Raw genomic sequence first — 16,850 nt, 5'->3', positions numbered from 1 at the left:
TTCTACATCAAAGTAAATATTCTGTAATCAGAAATGGAAGACAAAATGCAGAGTGCCGAGTATAAGAGCCATGGGTTCCAGGTTTGAAAGCAAGCAGTGTAAGGTTGGCAGTTTGCTCCATTAAAAAAAAAAAAGAGGGAACCTGGGGTTTAGCTTACTGCTTAAAGAGCCAAAGTAGAACTTCCCAGATCAGGAAATGAAGCTGAAAAGGAAAAGGGGAAAGGAAAAATATGCAACCCTGCTGTAGATTACTGTGAAGGACCAAATAGGCAGGTCACAGGCTTCTCTTACAAGGAGTTAAGCCAAGATGCTGGCTGGCTTGGAGTCTGGTTCTTTAATAATCATAGCATTGCCACAGGACTCTCTGACTCTCATTGTAAGCCTTTTTTCCCTCTTGGATAAAAAAGGAATCTGCAAGTAGGCAATTTCTAGCTTTGGTTCAGTGTCTCAATTAGAACAAAGGTGATTGCTAGTGATTCTCATGACCTTTCCCTTGTGGTGAATACACAGCCAGCCACCATATCTACATTGTTGAAGTAGAATGTTATAGGCCTTATATTCATTTGTAAAAATTGTATTTTCCTCTTAAAAAAGAGTCATAGATTTATTTAGGCCCTACAATTCTTAATCAGTTGTAGCAAATAAAATCTCTGAGGCTTTGAAACTGTAAGTCATCCCAATTAGCAGTTCTGAAAGCAAAAGAAACTACATATCGGATGGATATTGATGCAGGGGCTAAAAAAGACAAAATTTTAAACAATAAAGCCTGTTGAGAATAAACTTTTTTGATAAAGCTCAAGACTAAAAATGATGTGTCCTTAATATATAAAGAACTCTGGCAACTCAGTAAGACAGATAAGTTTTTAAAATATGCAAAATATTTGCATATATATCATACCAAAGCGGAGAAGGCAATGGCACCCCACTCCACTACTCTTGCCTGGAAAATCCCATGGACGGAGGGGCCTGGTGGGCTGCAGTCCATGGGGTCGCTAGGAGTTGGACACGACTGAGTGACTTCACTTTATTTTTTCACTTTCATGCATTGGAGAAGGAAATGGCAACCCAGTCCAGTGTTCTTGCCTGGAGAATCCCAGGGACCCAGGGAGCCTGGTGGGCTGCCATCTATGGGGTCGCACAGAGTTGGACACGGCTGAAGCGACTTAGCAGCAGCAGCAGCATACCAAAGAAGACATATAAATTGCTAATAAGCATGATAAGGTGTGCAATAGAATAGTGAAATCCTATTTTTTATTTCTTAATCATTAAAATGTTCTTGGTTATCTGTGAAGAAACTTCTCTAGACATCTGAACTTGTAAAGTTTTTCTACTGAGGAATGTAGTCTTCATTATGTAAAAGAGCTTTGGGCTATCTAGTTGTCATGTTTAGTAGTATTCCAATAAATGTCCAATTTGAGAAGATATATCAATGGTCATTTTTCTTTGTCACTAAGAATCCTTAAAAAAAGTAACTTGAACAACTTGACACTAACAAGTTAGGCAGTTTTTTCTTTAACATATTTATTTATTTGACTGTGCCGAGTCTTTGTTGCAGCATGTGAGATTTAGTTCCCTGACCAGGGATGGAACCCAGGCCCCCTGTATTTGGGAGTATGGAATCTTAGGCACTGGATCACCAGGGAAGACCCAAGGCAGTTTTAATAAAATAAGCAAATTCATAGAAAGATAGAAATTATTCAAACTGACTCAAAAAAGAATGTGCTCAGTCCCTCAGTTGTGTCCAACTCTTTGTGACCCCGTGGACTGTAGCCTGCCAGACTTCTCTTTCCATGGCATTTTCCAGGCAGACATAGTGGAGTGGGTTGCCCTTTCCTTCTCCAGTGGATCTTCCCAGCCTAAGGACTGAACCCACATTTCCTGCACTGGTGGCAGATTCTTTACCACTGAGCCACCTGGGAGCCCTCATTTAGATTACTCACTCTCAGTGCTGCTGCCAGAAAAGCTGTATTCCATTTTGCATCTCCTTGCGTCTGTTGTTGTTCCCTGTTGTTGAATACTTTAAAAACATCTACTAATTGAGAAGGATTCATTTCAAATGTACCATCTAATTTCTATAATTTTTTTAATCTCTGGGGCCTTTAAAGTAACAATTATAAATCATCTCACAAAGGAAAGCTTAATTCCAAATATCTTAAAAAGATGTAATATCAATTGGTCACAAACTCTTTCAGAAAATAAAGGAACTCTTCCAAGTCTATGTACATGTCTGTTATTATCTTGATAATAAAGCCAGATTAAAGACCTCACAAAAGAACACAGTAGTGTTCAAAATCCATCATAAACACAGAGGCAAAAATCTTTAATAATTTATTAAAAAACTAAATTTAGTAGTATGACAAAAAGACTATGTAAATGGTAACCAATTGGGATTTATCTCAGGGATGCAAGGTTGGTTTAATATTTGAAAAGCATTTTGTGAAAAATACAGTATTAATAGAATAAATGACAAAACCACCTGTAATGCTGACTGTGATGTTTACTTGACTGTAATGCCAGTGGAAGAAAAGCATCCGACAGAATTTACTGCCCATGCGTGATTAAAAACGCTCATCAGATTTGATTAGTTTTCCACTTCTTTTTCTGTTCCAGGGTTCAGTCGGTGATACTACAATGCATTTTAGCATGTATAGATTTTTTAGGAGAGCTAATTAAGACCTAGGCTTTATATAGAATTGTTTTAAGAAACTGAATTTGCTCAGACACGAAGAAGGGAATTGCAGATAAATCAACACAATTTGTTGAAATATTAAAACTTATTTTAGTATGATAAATAAAACTTAAGCAATATAGTCACAGTCTTAATCATTTTATATATGTATTTCATATAAAAATATGTAATCTTGATGTTACTAGAAAGAATAAAGATGCAAGATTAGAACAAATAGCTGTAGAGGAAATTTTGTTACTGGTATAAATTTTAAACATAGAAACTATTTCTAAATATTTTATGGATTTATAAATAAGTAGTAATAAAATATTTTTGGAGATAATAACAAAATCTGGATAAGATTTCTTTTGGGGAGGGAAGGGGGAAAATGATTCAGGATGAATTCATGGGAGGCTTAAGTGATCCTTATATAAAACATTATAAATAACAAATAAATGAAATTTTGAAATTATAGGAAACGTGAGACTATTTAGATTTGTTCAGACTGAATGGTGGACTTCTGGTTGTGAATATTATTTCATTATTTTATTATAGCTTTGAAATATTGTATAATTATAAGAAAAAGTATTTTGAATACTTTTGAGTATTTTGAAAAGAAAAAGTAGTACAGGGGAAACATTTGTTAAGAAATACTACAGTTTCAGGTGTTTATTTGATTAACTATAAAATTTTCTACAGTGGTTTTTATTTGTATTAGTGATGGTAAAAGTGTTTGTTTATATTCTTCAGTTCAATTCAGTAAAATATATAGATTGTTGCCTTAAATGCAATTTTTGTTTTATTGTTTGTTTTAATAGGATAAATCATATTTAATTCCAGTAAACCATGTGTTAAAATGATGACTTTTTATATGCCCTCTATCCCAAGACTATGGCCAGAGGGATGTTAAGGTCACCAAGAATAATTTGGAGGTGACCAAGGACTTGTTTTTAAAGTGTTTTCAAGTCTTACTGATAACTCTTGACATTTAGAAATGAATAAGATATGAATGTTTAAAATCATGTTTTCTTTTCAGGATTGATTTTAAAGAAACTACTACACACAGGAAACTCCTTGAAGGTATAATGTAATTATATTTCTTTATTATATTTAAAAAATTATTTGAATTAATTATTTTCATCTGTGCTGGGTCTTCGTTGCTGCACAGGCTTTTCTCTAGTTGTGGCAAGCGAGGGCTACTCTCTAGTTGTGTCCTGGCTTCTCATTGCGGTGGCTTTTCTTGTTGTGGCTCCCAGGCTGTCGAGTACAGGCTCGGTAGTTGTGGCACTCAGGCCTAGTTGCTCTGTGGCATGTGGGATCTTTCTGGACAGGAATTGAACCCATGTGTCCTGCATTGGCAGGTGGTTTCTTTACCACTGAGCCACCAGGAAAGCCCCATTTCTGTGGGTTTTTCTTTTTTAAAACTGAGTAAAGCATATAGTCAACTGTTCCACTTGCCTGCATCATTGTTTTCCTAAATAAATATGAATAATCTTCAGTTCCCTGGATTGAAGTGAAATCACTTAAAAAATAGCAGCACGGTCAGTATACATGAGGTTGACCATGCTATTGAAAACTTTTTGTAGTTTTACCACTGCATTTGACTCATTTGGCAGAAACATAGTCAGCTCTTGATGTCCATGGGTTCTACATCCATATCATTTTATATATCAGACTTGAGCATATGCTGATTTTGGTATCCATGGTAGCGGAGGTCCTGGAAGCATTACCTCATAGATACTGAGGGACAACTGTGCTTTGCCCTGTGGTCCCCAGAAGATACAAATTATTAAGCTATTCAACAAATAATTCTTCATTTTACCATAGCTATCGTGAGATATAGAGGGAAGTAGTACATCTGTTAAAAATGGTTCATTATTATTATTTTTTCTTCTTTTTTATTATTCCATTGTGCTGTGGTTAGAAAAGCTTCTTAGCCCAGAAGCATCTTGCTGTAAGTTGGGTAAAAGTCTCATTGTAGGTACTTGTGGTGTCAAGGTTTGGGTTTGCAGTACAATGGGATAAGCCTTCCTACAGCTCTGTCTTGTTTCGAACTGAACTGAGAGGGTAGCAACAGATGTCTAGCTTTGGCAGTGGCTGTTTACAAACCATGCATGTGTGCTAAGTTGCTTCAGTTGTGTCCAAATCTGTGCTACCCTGTGGACTGTAGCCCTCCAGGTTCCTCTGTCCAGGTATCTCCAGGCAAGAATACAAGAGTGGGTTGCCATACCCTTCTCAAGGGCATTTTTCCGACCCAGGGATTGAACCTTGATTCTGTTACATCTCCTGCATTGGCAGGTGGGTTCTTTACCACTAGCACCACCTTGGAAGCTCAGTTTTATACAAAGCTGTGATAGAGGAATATCCGAAGCTATCAGGGAGGTTAGGTTAGTGAAGAACTTTGTGGTTTGCTTGGAGATTTGGAGTCTGCTTTGTTTTCTCCTTTTGTCTTCCTGAAAGAGCATTCTTCAGTTTAAATATTTATTTTCTGTGTATTGGGCATTGCAAAATAAATAAATGAGATAATTTCAGGCTGATAAGGCTTTAAAGGACAAGAGCAATGAGTTAGCAGTGCATCCAGATCCCCATGACCATTCCTCCTTTTAGCAGTTAACAGTTATACCAAGGAGTGGTCATTGCCCTCTCTTCTTTCTTCTTGGATTAGAGCAGCAATGTGGGGAAGAATGGAAGTTAACAAGAAGGAAATGATTTTGATTTTCTATAAGTGAAAGTTATAGTGTAAAAATTACCTGATAGCTTTAAGTAGTTCAGTTCAGTTCAGTCATTGAGTTGTGTCCAACTCTTTGTGACCCCATGAACCGCAGCATGCCAGGCCTCCCTGTCCATCACCAACTCCTGGAGTCTACCCAAACCCATGTCCATTGAGTCAGTGATCCCATCCAACCATTTCATCCTCTGTCTTCCCCTTCTCCTCCTGCCCTCAATCTTTCCCAGCATCAGGGTCTTTTCCAATGAGTCAACTCTTCGCATGAGGTGGCCAAAGTATTGGAGTTTCAGCTTCAGCATCAGTCCTTCCAATGAACACCCAGGACTGATCTCCTTTAGGATGGACTAGTTGGATTTCCTTGCAGTCCAAGGGACTCTCAAGAGTCTTCTCCAACACCACAGTTCAAAAGCATCAATTCTGCGGCACTCAGCTTTCTTTATAGTCCAACTCTCACATCCATACATGACCACTGGAAAAACCATAGCCTTGACTAGACAGACCTTTGTTGGCAAAGGAATGTCTCTGCTTTTTAATATGCTGTCTAGATAGGTCATAACTTTCCTTCCAAGGAGTAAGCATCTTTTAATTTCATGGCTGCAGTCACCTTTTACAGTGCTTTTGGAGCCCAGGAAAATAAAATCAGCCACTGTTTCCACTATTTGCCCATCTATTTGCCATGAAATGATGGGACAGGATGCCATGATCTTCATTTTCTGAATGTTGAGCTTTAAGCCAACTTTTTCACTCTCCTCTTACTTTCATCAAGAGGCTCTTTAGTTCTTCACTCTGCCATAAGGGTAGTGTCATCTGCATATCTGAGGTTATTGATATTTCTCCTGGCAATCTTGATTCCAGCTTGTGTTTCTTCCAGCCCAGCATTTCTCATGATATACTCTGCATATAAATTAAATAAGCAGGGTGACAATATACAGCCTTGACATACTCCTTTTCCTATTTGGAACCAGTCTGTTGTTCCATGTCCAGTTCTAACTGTTGGTTCCTGACCTGCATATAGGTTTCTCAAGAGGCAGGTCAGGTGGTCTGGTATTCCCATCTCTTTCAGAATTTTCCACAGTTTCTTGTGATCCACACAGTCAATGGCTTTGGCATAGTCCTTAAAGCAGAAATAGATATTTTTCTGGAACTCGCTTGCTTTTTTGATCCGGCAGATGTTGGCAATTTCATCTCTGGTTCCTCTGCCTTTTCTAAAACCAGCTTGAACATCTGGAAGTTCACGTTTCACGTATTGCTGAAGCCTGGCTTGGAGAATTTTGAGCATTACTTTACTAGTGTGTGAGATGAGTACAATTGTGCGGTAGTTTGAGCATTCTTTGGCATTACCATTCTTTGGGATTGGAATGAAAACCGACCTTTTCCAGTCCTGTGGCCACTGCCGAGTTTTCCAAATTTGCTGGCATATTGAGTGCAGCACTTTCACAGCATCATCTTTCAGGATTTGAAAGAGCTCAACTGGAATTCCATCACCTCCACTAGCTTTGTTCATAGTGATGTTTCCTAAGGCCCACTTGACTTCACATTCCAGGATGTCTGGCTCTAGGTCAGTGATCACACCATCGTGATTATCTGGGTCATGAAAATCTTTTCTGTACAGTTCTTCTGTGTATTCTTGCCACCTCTTCTTAATATCTTCTGCTTCTGTTAGGTCCCTACCATTTCTGTCCTTTATTGAGCCCATCTTTGCATGAAATGTTCCCTTGGTATCTCTAATGTTCTTGAAGAGATCTCTAGTCTTTCCCATTCTATTGTTTTCCTCTATTTCTTTGCATTGATCGCTGTGGAAGGCGTTCTTCTCTCTCCTTGCTATTCTCTGGAACTCGGCATTCAAATGGGAATACCTTTCCTTTTCTCCTTTACTTTTCGCTCCCTTCTTTTCACAGCCATTTGTAAAGCCTCCCCAGACAGCCATTTTGCTTTTTTGCATTTCTTTTTCTTGGGATGGTCTTGATTCCTGTCTCCTGTACAGTGTCACGTACCTCCATCCATAGTTCATCAGGCACTCAGTCTATCGGATCTAGTCCCTTAAATCTTAAATCTCTTAAAGCCCCGACCAGTAACGCTGAAGAAGGTGAAGTTGAACAGTTCTGTGAAGACCTACAAGACCTTCTAGAACTAACACCCAAAGAAGATGTCCTTTTCATCATAGGGGACTGGAATGCAAAAGAAGGAAGTCAAGAAACACCTGGAGTAACAGGCAGATTTGGCCTTGGAGTACAGAATGAAGCAGGGCAAAGGCTAATAGAGTTCTGCCAAGGAACACATTGGTTGTAGCAAACACCCTCTTCCAACAACACAAGAGAAGACTACACATGGACATCACCAGATGGTCGACACTGAAATCAGATTGATTATATTCTTTGCAGCCAAAGATGGAGAAGCTCTATACAGTCAGCAAAAACAAGACCAGGAGCTGACTGTGGCTCAGATCATGAACTCCTTAGGTAGTTAGACACCAAGTTTATTTGTTCAGAATCCATAAATTTAGATTTATAAGTGCTAAGGGGGTCAGTAAATTGGTCATGGCTATCATTCTGTCTCCCTCTCCTTCCTGCCTTCCTTTTCTTCCTCTCCTTTGGATAGTATCAGTCTGTAACCATCTTCCAGAGAATTTTGGCATGGAAGGAAGAAAATATTTCAATTTTAAATAAAACTACTGTTTTTCATTTCATTTCATTTTAGATTAGGCGGGAAGGTGTTCGGCTTTTCTTATTATGGTTGCAAGCTCTTCAGAATAACTGTAGCAAAGAACAGCTTTGGATGTTTTCATGCTTAATCCCTGGATTTTCAGCACCACAGTCTGAATATGGACCTCGAACTTTAGATAACCTCATTAATCCTCCACTCAACCTTCAAGAAAGTAAGATTCATCTTTTCCATCATTATTTGAAAAATTTTGTGTAGTTTGTTAATATATATTTTTAAATGTCTGTACATTTTTAACTGGTTAATCCAAGGCCATGTTTTTAAATGTGGGATTTATAAAACAAAACTCATAGAGAAAGGATTCGTGGTTGCTGGGGGCGGCGGGGGGTGGTTTGAGCAGGGGAGGGTTAGGGGTTTGAGGGTGGGCAAAACTGGTGAAGGGGATCTAGAGTTACAAACTTCTAGTCAGAAAGTAAATAAAGTAAGTCATCAGGATGTAGTGGACAGCATGGGAACTGTAGTTGATGACAATTGTTGTGAATTTGAAAGTTGCTAGGAAACTAAATATTAGGAGTTTTTACCACAAGAAAAAAATTTTTTTGTAATTTTGGTGACAGATGGTAAATACTTATTGGGGTGATTATTTTATAGTGCATACAAATGTTGAATCATGTACACCTGAAACTAATATAATGTTGTATGTCAGTAAAAAATGTAAATAAATAATTTTAAAACATCCAGGTATAATGAGGCCAACAGATCAGGAGATGATTGCTGTTAAAAGATAGCTTGTTACTCATAGTTCCCAGGAGAAGTGGTTGTGCCACACCAAGGAGGGTGGTCACACAGGGAAACACCAGGGTCAGTCGGGGATGGGGCTTGTAGGGTAGGGGTGGATATCATGGGCAAGAGCTCAGTCAGAAATGTGTGAAGTAGGGTGAGCATGTCTAAGTCTGGCTAGTTCGGATAATTTTATTAATAGCAGGCTCTGGGGCATAGAGGTTGTATCTGGTTATTTGGTACCTAGTCCTAAGGGTCATTAGGTTAGGGGACTAGTAGCCCTGAATGTATGGAGAAGGCAATGGCACCCCACTCCACTACTCTTGCCTGGAAAATCCCATGGATGGAGGAGCCTGGTAAGCTGCATTCCATGGAGTTGCGAAGAGTCGGACGACTGAGCGACTTCACTTTCCCTTTTCACTTTCATGCATTGGAGAAGGAAGTGGCAACCCACTCCAGTGTTCTTGCCTGGAGAATCCCAGGGACGGGGGAGCCTGGTGGGCTGCCATCTATGGGGTTGCACAGAGTCGGACACGACTGAAGTGACTTAGTAGCAGCAGCAGCAGCAGCAGCCCTGAGTATAAGAGCCCAACAGAGGAAGTGGTAGAGATATGGGCTCTGGATATTTAGTTTGTATTTGAAAGGCAAACTTTCAGGCCTGTAGTTTTCTCTCTCTAGGAATTAGCTGTGCAAGAGGCTTTCTCACTAGGGCCTGTAAGACCCCTGTTATTGTTTAATATAGGCCATTTTTGCATTTAATTTTGAATTGTCATGTATCAGCTTGTATCCTTAGGTAATTTTGATGTACACTGAAGTCCAAGTATGTTTTACTTTGTGCAAAGAGAACTGTAAAAAAAAATCCATCTTTGGGCTTAATTTCTTGCCTGCTATTTACTCAGAAATAGGTTTAGGAACCTGCTTATGCTAAACGAGGTACTGACTGTGTTGCCTGGGAAATATTTAAGAGAATTTAGTTATGAGTTGATTTTCTTGAATTGCTTTTGTTATAATCAATGTTTTTGAATATCTGAAAAGTTAAAAAATGTGCAAGTTTCTTCTTTTTTTTTTTACAAGTGGACTTTTATAAACAGGGAACTAAAATACTAAATTCTCTTTCTTTCTGGAAGGGAAATATTAATAGTATATCATCCTTTGAATAAAGATGCTACCTTAAGAAGTGCGGACATTACCTAGGGTGATCAGATTGTCCTTTAATTGATGAATAAGCATAGTATTATATGTTTTTATAGTATTTATGGAATTTTGTCATGTACACTTTTAATCTGAATTTGAAAATATGAGCAGTTCTTTTTCAGGCCAACGTTATTCACTCTTAATCCCTGAATATCTGTCCATCCCTGTGTCACATTTCCTTGATCAGGGGTTCATGAAACAGCTGATTATTAAAGTTGATGGTGGTTGTGATGGGCTGTCAATATGACCTTAGGTTTATTTCAAGTTTCAATCATTAGAATATTCTCAAGCTTTGCTTATTCCTTGCTTATCTGTTTTGTAGTTAAATTTTATTCTATTTTGTAGTTATATTTTATACTAACTATAAATAGTTAAATATTCTTAAATTTGTGGTGATACCAAACTTTTGTCTTTGGATAGCTCAAGTCACTATAGAGGAAATCACTCCACTTGTCCCCCCACAATCAGGAGATAAAGGACAAGAAGATCTTACAAGCTATTTTCTTGAAGCACTTTTAAAATATATAGTAATTCAGGTATGTGTAATCTTCTTTTATATCACCCTTCTTACTATCCTGTGGGTAGTTCATTTTCAACTCCTTCCAGTTATGCTGTCATAGTAGATACTTGCTTATTTTCCTAAAGGAAGAGTAACAGATTTTTAATTCTGAAAATATATGTTAATATGCTCTTCCTGAAATAAAATCATTAGAGGGATTATGAACCTCTTAGAAAGGGAGCTGGAGAGAGAGAATTTTTATAGTAGACTCTTTATAGTGTCAGCAAAAACAAGACCAGGAGCTGACTTTGACTCATATCATGAACTCCTTATTGCCAAATTCAGACTTAAATTGAAGAAAGTAGGGAAAACCAGTAGACCATTCAGGAATGACCTAAATCTAATCCCTTACGACTATACAATGGAAGTGACAAATAGATTCAAGGGATTAGATCTGAATAGAGTGCCCAAAGAACTATGGACAGAGGTTTGTGACATTGTACAGGAGGCAGGGATCAAGACCATCCCCAAGAAAAAGAAATGCAAGAAGGCAAAATGATTGTCTGAGGAAGCCTTACAAACAGCTATGAAAAGAAGAGAAGTGAAGGCAAAGGAGAAAAGGAAAGATATACCTATTTAAATGCAGGGTTCCAAAGAATATCAAGGAGAGATAAGAAAGCCTTCCTCAGTGATCAGTGCAAAGAAATAGAGGAAAGCAATAGAATGGGAAAGACTAGAGATCTCTTCAAGAAAATTAGAGATACCAAGGGAATATTTCATGCAAAGATAGGCTCAATAAAGGACAAAAATGGTATGGACCTAACAGAAGCAGAAGATATTAAGAAGAGGTGGCAAGAATACACAGAAGAACTGTACAGAAAAGATTTTCATGACCCAGATAATCACAATGGTGTGATCACTCATCTAGAGCCAGATATCCTGTGAAGTGATATGAGCCATAGGAATGTGAAGTCAAGTGGGCCTTAGGAAGCATCACTATGAACAAAGCTAGTGGAGGTGATGGAATTCCAGTTGAGCTCTTTCAAATCCTGAAAGATGATGCTCTAAAAGTGCTACACTCAGTATGCCAGCAAATTTGGAAGACTCAGCAGTGGCCACAGGACTGGAATAGGTCGGTTTTCATTCCAATCCCATAGAAAGGCAATGCCAAAGAATGCTCAAACTACCACACAATTGCACTCACCTCACACACTAGCAAAGTAATGCTCAAAATCATCCAAGCCAGCCTTCAACAGTATGTGAACTGTGAACTTCCAGATGTTCAAGCTGGATTTAGAAAAGGCAGAGGAACCAGAGATCAAATTGCCAACATCTGCTGGATCATGGAAAAAGCAAGAGAGTTCCAGAAAAACATCTATTTCTGCTTTATTGACTATGCCAAAGTCTTTGACTGTGTCGATCACAACAAACGGTGGAAAATCCAAGAGATGGGAATACCAGACCACCTGACCTGCCTCCTGAGAAATCTGTATGCAGGTCAAGAAGCAACAGTTAGAACTGGACATGGAACAAGACTGGTTCCAAATCGGGAAAGGAGTACATCAGGGCTGTGTATTGTCACCCTGCTTGTTTAACTTAAATGCAGAGTAAGTACATCATGAGAAATGCTGGATTGGATGAAGCACAAGCTGGAATCAAGATTGCCAGGACAAATATCAATAACCTCAGATATGCAGATGACCACCCTTATGGCAGAAAATGAAGAATACCAAAGAGGCTCTTGTTGAAAGTGAAAGAGGAGAGTGAAAAAGCTGGCTTAAAACTCAGCATTCAGAAAACTAAGATCGTGGCATCTGGTCCCATCATTTCATGGCAAATAGGTGGGGCAACAGTGAGAGACTTTATTTTGGGGGACTCCAAAATCACTGCAGATGGTGACTGCAGCCATGAAATTAAAAGACACTTACTTCTTGGAAGGAAAGTTATGACCAACCTAGACAGCTTATTAAAAAGCAGAGACATTACTTTGTTAACAAAGGTCCATCTAGTCAAAGCTATGGTTTTTCCAGTAGTCATGTGTGGATGTGAGAGTAGCACTATAAAGAAAGCTGAGCACCGAGGAATTGATGCTTTTGAACTGTGGTGTTGGAGAAGAGTCTTGAGAGTCCCTTGGACAGCAAGGAGATCCAGCCAGCGCATCCTAAAGGAAATCAGTCTTGAATATTCATTGGAAGGACTGATGCTGAAGCCGAAACTCCCAGTACTTTGGCCGCCTGATGCAAAGAACTGACTCATTTGAAAAGACCCTGATACAGGAAAGATTGAAGGCAGGAGGAGAAGGGGATGATAGAGCATGAGGTGGTTGGATGGCATCACTGACTCGACGGACATGAGTTTGAGTACCGGGAGTTGACGATGGAGACGGAGGCCTGGTGTGCTGCAGTCCATGAGGTCGCAAAGAATCAGACACGACTAAGCGACTGAACTGAACAGAAACTGAACTTCATGTGTATATACCTTATGCGAGCCAATTGTGTTTACTTTCTAGTCTTTCATTTATAGTTAGCAGCTGTGGCACTTTAAATGAAAGATGGTTTGATTTAGGGATCAATCTGACTAGAGGCAGCAATTGAGGAGGTGCACTGAGGATGCCCTTAGAGAGTGGAGGGATGTTATTTTTACTTAAACCTACTTGTACTTTCAAAAATTTTAGGTACATGTATTATGTAGGATAACCTGTTTGTTTTCATATATGAAATGTGCATATCCTGATTGATAAAACACTTTTAGCATATATACATTTCTTTTAATTGTTCTGAACACAAAAATTCCCTGTGTCTCAGAAACAAACCTTATGAAGTTAATTTGCACCCTGAATGAGATGGCCAGGGTTTGAATCCTGACTGTGCATCTTACTGATAGTATGACTTTTGGTAAAGTACTTAACCTCTCTGTGCATCAAGTAAAGAGAAAAAAATAATACATATTCCATTTTGGTGCTTGGGGCTTAAGTAGTTAGTGTATAGTATTTAGAATAACCAACTATGATATATAGTATGTGTTTTGTAGTGAGTCGTTACTGATACTGTATTACCAGTTTTTATTTTTAAAATGTCTTTTGTACTTCATGTAAATTTTTTAAATTGTTTTACTGGTTTATTGAGATACATTTGACATACAGTAAACTGTAATGTTTGAAAAGTACATTTTGATGAATTTTATTACATGTAACCCCCCCCCCCGAGACCATCACAGCAATCAAGATAATGAATGTATCTGTCACCCCTAAAAATTCTCAGGTGCCATAGTAATCCACCTTTCTGTACCTGCCTGCCACGCTTCATCATCTTGTTCCCCAGGCTACTGTTGATCTGATTTACTTTCACCGTAGTTTGCATCTTCTGAATTTTCATATAAATGGGATCATATTGTACCTCTGTTTTTCTTCTATTTTTGGTCTGGCTTTTTTTTTTTTACCAGCATAATTTAAAAAATATTTATTATTGTATGTATCTACAGTTTGGTTCTTTTTATTGCTGAGTAACTTTTCAGTGTATGGATATGCTATGATTTGTTATCCAGTCATCTACTGATGGTATGGTGAATTGTTTCTAGTTTTGGGTTATTACAGATAAAACTACTATGATTATTGGTAAATAAGTCTTTGTGTGAATACAGACTTTTTTTCCCCTTGGGTAAATACCTAGTAGTGGAATAGCTAGATTGTATGGTAGGTGTATATTGACTTTTTTCCAAGTGCTTGTACCTTTTTATATTCCACTAGCTATGTTTGAAAGTATATAAGATTGCTTCATATACTCACCATCAGTTGATATGGTCAGTCTATATAGTTTTAGTCATTCTAAAGTTAATGTACAATAGTCTCTGACTGTGGTCCACTCAGGTCCACTTTATTGTCTCCATATTTAGATATCTTCCTCAGCCTACTGGAGTTTTCACACCCTCTATTTCACAACTGTGCTCCTTCTGGCTTACTCCCCTCTACACTTCGTGGATACTTTGTAAGACTCTGAGTCCCCCTTGAACTACTGCCTCTGTTATACTCCCTTCATGGATGCCTCTTGTGGTCAGGCTCTGATTGCCTGCATTTGACTGACACTCTTTCATACCTTCCACTCTTCCCTCTCACATATGCCTGTTTTGTTTGACTTTTAGGTTGAATTATTCAGGAAGGGAGAAAGAGGAAAGAACACTATCATCTTTGTCAGTAGTAGAGCCGAGTTTTAAGTCAACTTTGACAGTTTTCCAGAGCACATTATAAAATTTTTGAAAGATAACATATATCATTGACCTTTGAACAATATAGGTCCTCTTATACACAGATATTTTTCAATATATATGATCTACACTACTACACAAGCCACTGTTGCTTGAATCTGTGAATATGGAGGGCTGACCGCAACGTTACAGATGAATTTTTAAGTGCAGGGAGGATCGGCACTTCAACCCCCAGGTTGTTCAGGAGTCAGCTGTGTATTGTATTTGCATGGCACAAGTTTTTCTATTTATATAAACATATGTACATACACAGATTTAGCTTTTTATCTTTGTGGTCTAAATTTAGTTTATTGCTTAGGTAGCCTCTTATAAGCTTGTTTTTAACAGCTAGTATTTTTTTTTTTTCCTCTTTTTTTCCCTCCTAGAATGATTCTAATTTTTTGTTTATTTTTAGGTAAAAAGTTTAGAGTGGAAGAACAAAGAAAACCAAGAAAGAGGATTTTCATTTTTGTTTTCACATTTTAAGAAATATTATTTGCCTTATATTTTCCCAAACATCTGTAAGGAGAATAGTTTATATCATCCTGTACTTGGTAAGTAATCTTTGTAATTTTCTAAAATATATAATAGTAAAACATTCATCAATAGAAATTTAGCATTTATTATCTGCAGAAAACTTGCCACATTTAATTTGTATTGATTAATTGGAGATAGTATACCATGATTCATACTGAATGTCATACTGAAAGTACAATTTTATTAGTGTAGAATATTCATTCCGAGTGAAGAGATTTATCAAAAACTTATTTCTGGGTATCACCTCTTGGAGAAGTTAGCCTACCAGGAATATTGGTGATCACAAATTAAACTTAATTCTAATGTTTGGTATCATCTTTAAACTATTTTGTAAAACTTTTTAAAGGTCCTTCAAAGGTTTGGTTTTGTATGTCTTTTTCAAAACTATATGAATATATTTTGATCATATCTTGTTCCAGTATTTAGTGACTATGCCAAAATGTCTTTTGGAACCTTGAAGCTATAGCCTCAAGGACAAAGCCTGGGTTAGAAGTAGACCACTGCCATGTATAGAAGCCATTGACAGCCTGTATGTAGAACTCTTTTTTGCACAAAGATGTTTCTGTTTTAAGTTCTGCCAAGTTTAGACAGCTCACAAGCTTAGGCACAGTCATTAAGGCTGGTAGAAATGACTTAAATTAGAGTAGCAGACCTTTACCATTGAAAACAATATTTGCTTTAAAAATAGTTTTTCTATGAAAATTCTCATACTTTGTATGATATCAAAATATGTGTCTCAGACCTAGTTAATTGAAGTGAGCTCTCATTAATTTTAAATGGCTCTGGAAATTTCTTAACATTTTTAATTATTTTTTTAGTGATATTTTTGCACATTTCATATATCAGCTGTATATGTTTCAGTCTTCTAGATTCCCATGCTAATATCTAGCAAATTATTTTAAAATGTATTAATTCTATTTCTTAAATCAGTATATTATCATGTTTTCTGAAATATTTAAAAACATAGATTTATCTAAGCATAATTCCTTTCCTATTTTGGTTTTTGTTTCATTCTGCGCAGATATCCCACAGATGAGACCAAAGCCACATTATGTCATGATAAAGAAGGATGCTGAAACCAATGAGGCAATCTATTGTACAAAGGAGCCTTTCATTAAGGCTCGTGTTATTGTCATTCGTTGGCTGGTTTCATTCTGGCTGGAGCCAAAGCCGCATACAGGACCTCATATTCCTGGGATGGAAGGTGAAGTCTTGCCCAAAAATATTCAGGTAATACACACCCAGAGCAAACCTGTTAAAGTTAAAAATGGGTTTAGGGATTTGTCCACTGATTTCAGTTCCTTAGATGTAGAACCCATTTAAAACAAATAATAACACTACATTCTTTTTATAAATGTATTTTGTAAATCCAGATTTTAATAAGCATTACAGAAACAATAGTTTTCTTAATGAAAAATGGAATTTGTAAAGTTGTAAAGTATAGAAGATAATTTCAGTCATATATAAGTCTCAGCTTATTTCTTTATTTCATGTTAATTTTACAGTTGTAAAATTAACAATTGTACAAATAAAAATATTCTGAA

The 16,850-nt window shown here is 37.5% G+C and overlaps 1 protein-coding gene across 11 annotated transcripts in view; it reads left to right on the top strand.

Moving 5' to 3' along the window:
- The window catches only part of RALGAPA1 (Ral GTPase activating protein catalytic subunit alpha 1), a 207,685-nt gene that overhangs the window by 41,155 nt on the left and 149,680 nt on the right, over positions 1–16,850 (top strand). For all 11 annotated transcript variants that reach the window (XR_008705596.1, XM_055556543.1, XM_055556538.1 and 8 more), the window contains exons 5-9: positions 3,705–3,748; positions 8,094–8,271; positions 10,452–10,567; positions 15,185–15,323; positions 16,328–16,536. Coding sequence is in view for 10 of the 11 variants with exons in the window: in XM_055556543.1 (XP_055412518.1) it covers positions 3,705–3,748; positions 8,094–8,271; positions 10,452–10,567; positions 15,185–15,323; positions 16,328–16,536 (686 nt within the window). In the remaining variant the exon portion in view is untranslated. The remainder of the gene's footprint in view (positions 1–3,704; positions 3,749–8,093; positions 8,272–10,451; positions 10,568–15,184; positions 15,324–16,327; positions 16,537–16,850) is intronic.

Source organism: Bubalus kerabau, chromosome 19 (genome assembly GCF_029407905.1).
Source record: "Bubalus kerabau isolate K-KA32 ecotype Philippines breed swamp buffalo chromosome 19, PCC_UOA_SB_1v2, whole genome shotgun sequence".
NCBI lineage: Eukaryota > Metazoa > Chordata > Mammalia > Artiodactyla > Bovidae > Bubalus > Bubalus kerabau.
Note: the sequence above shows the minus strand (reverse complement) of the source record. Positions and strands in the feature narration are given on the sequence as shown.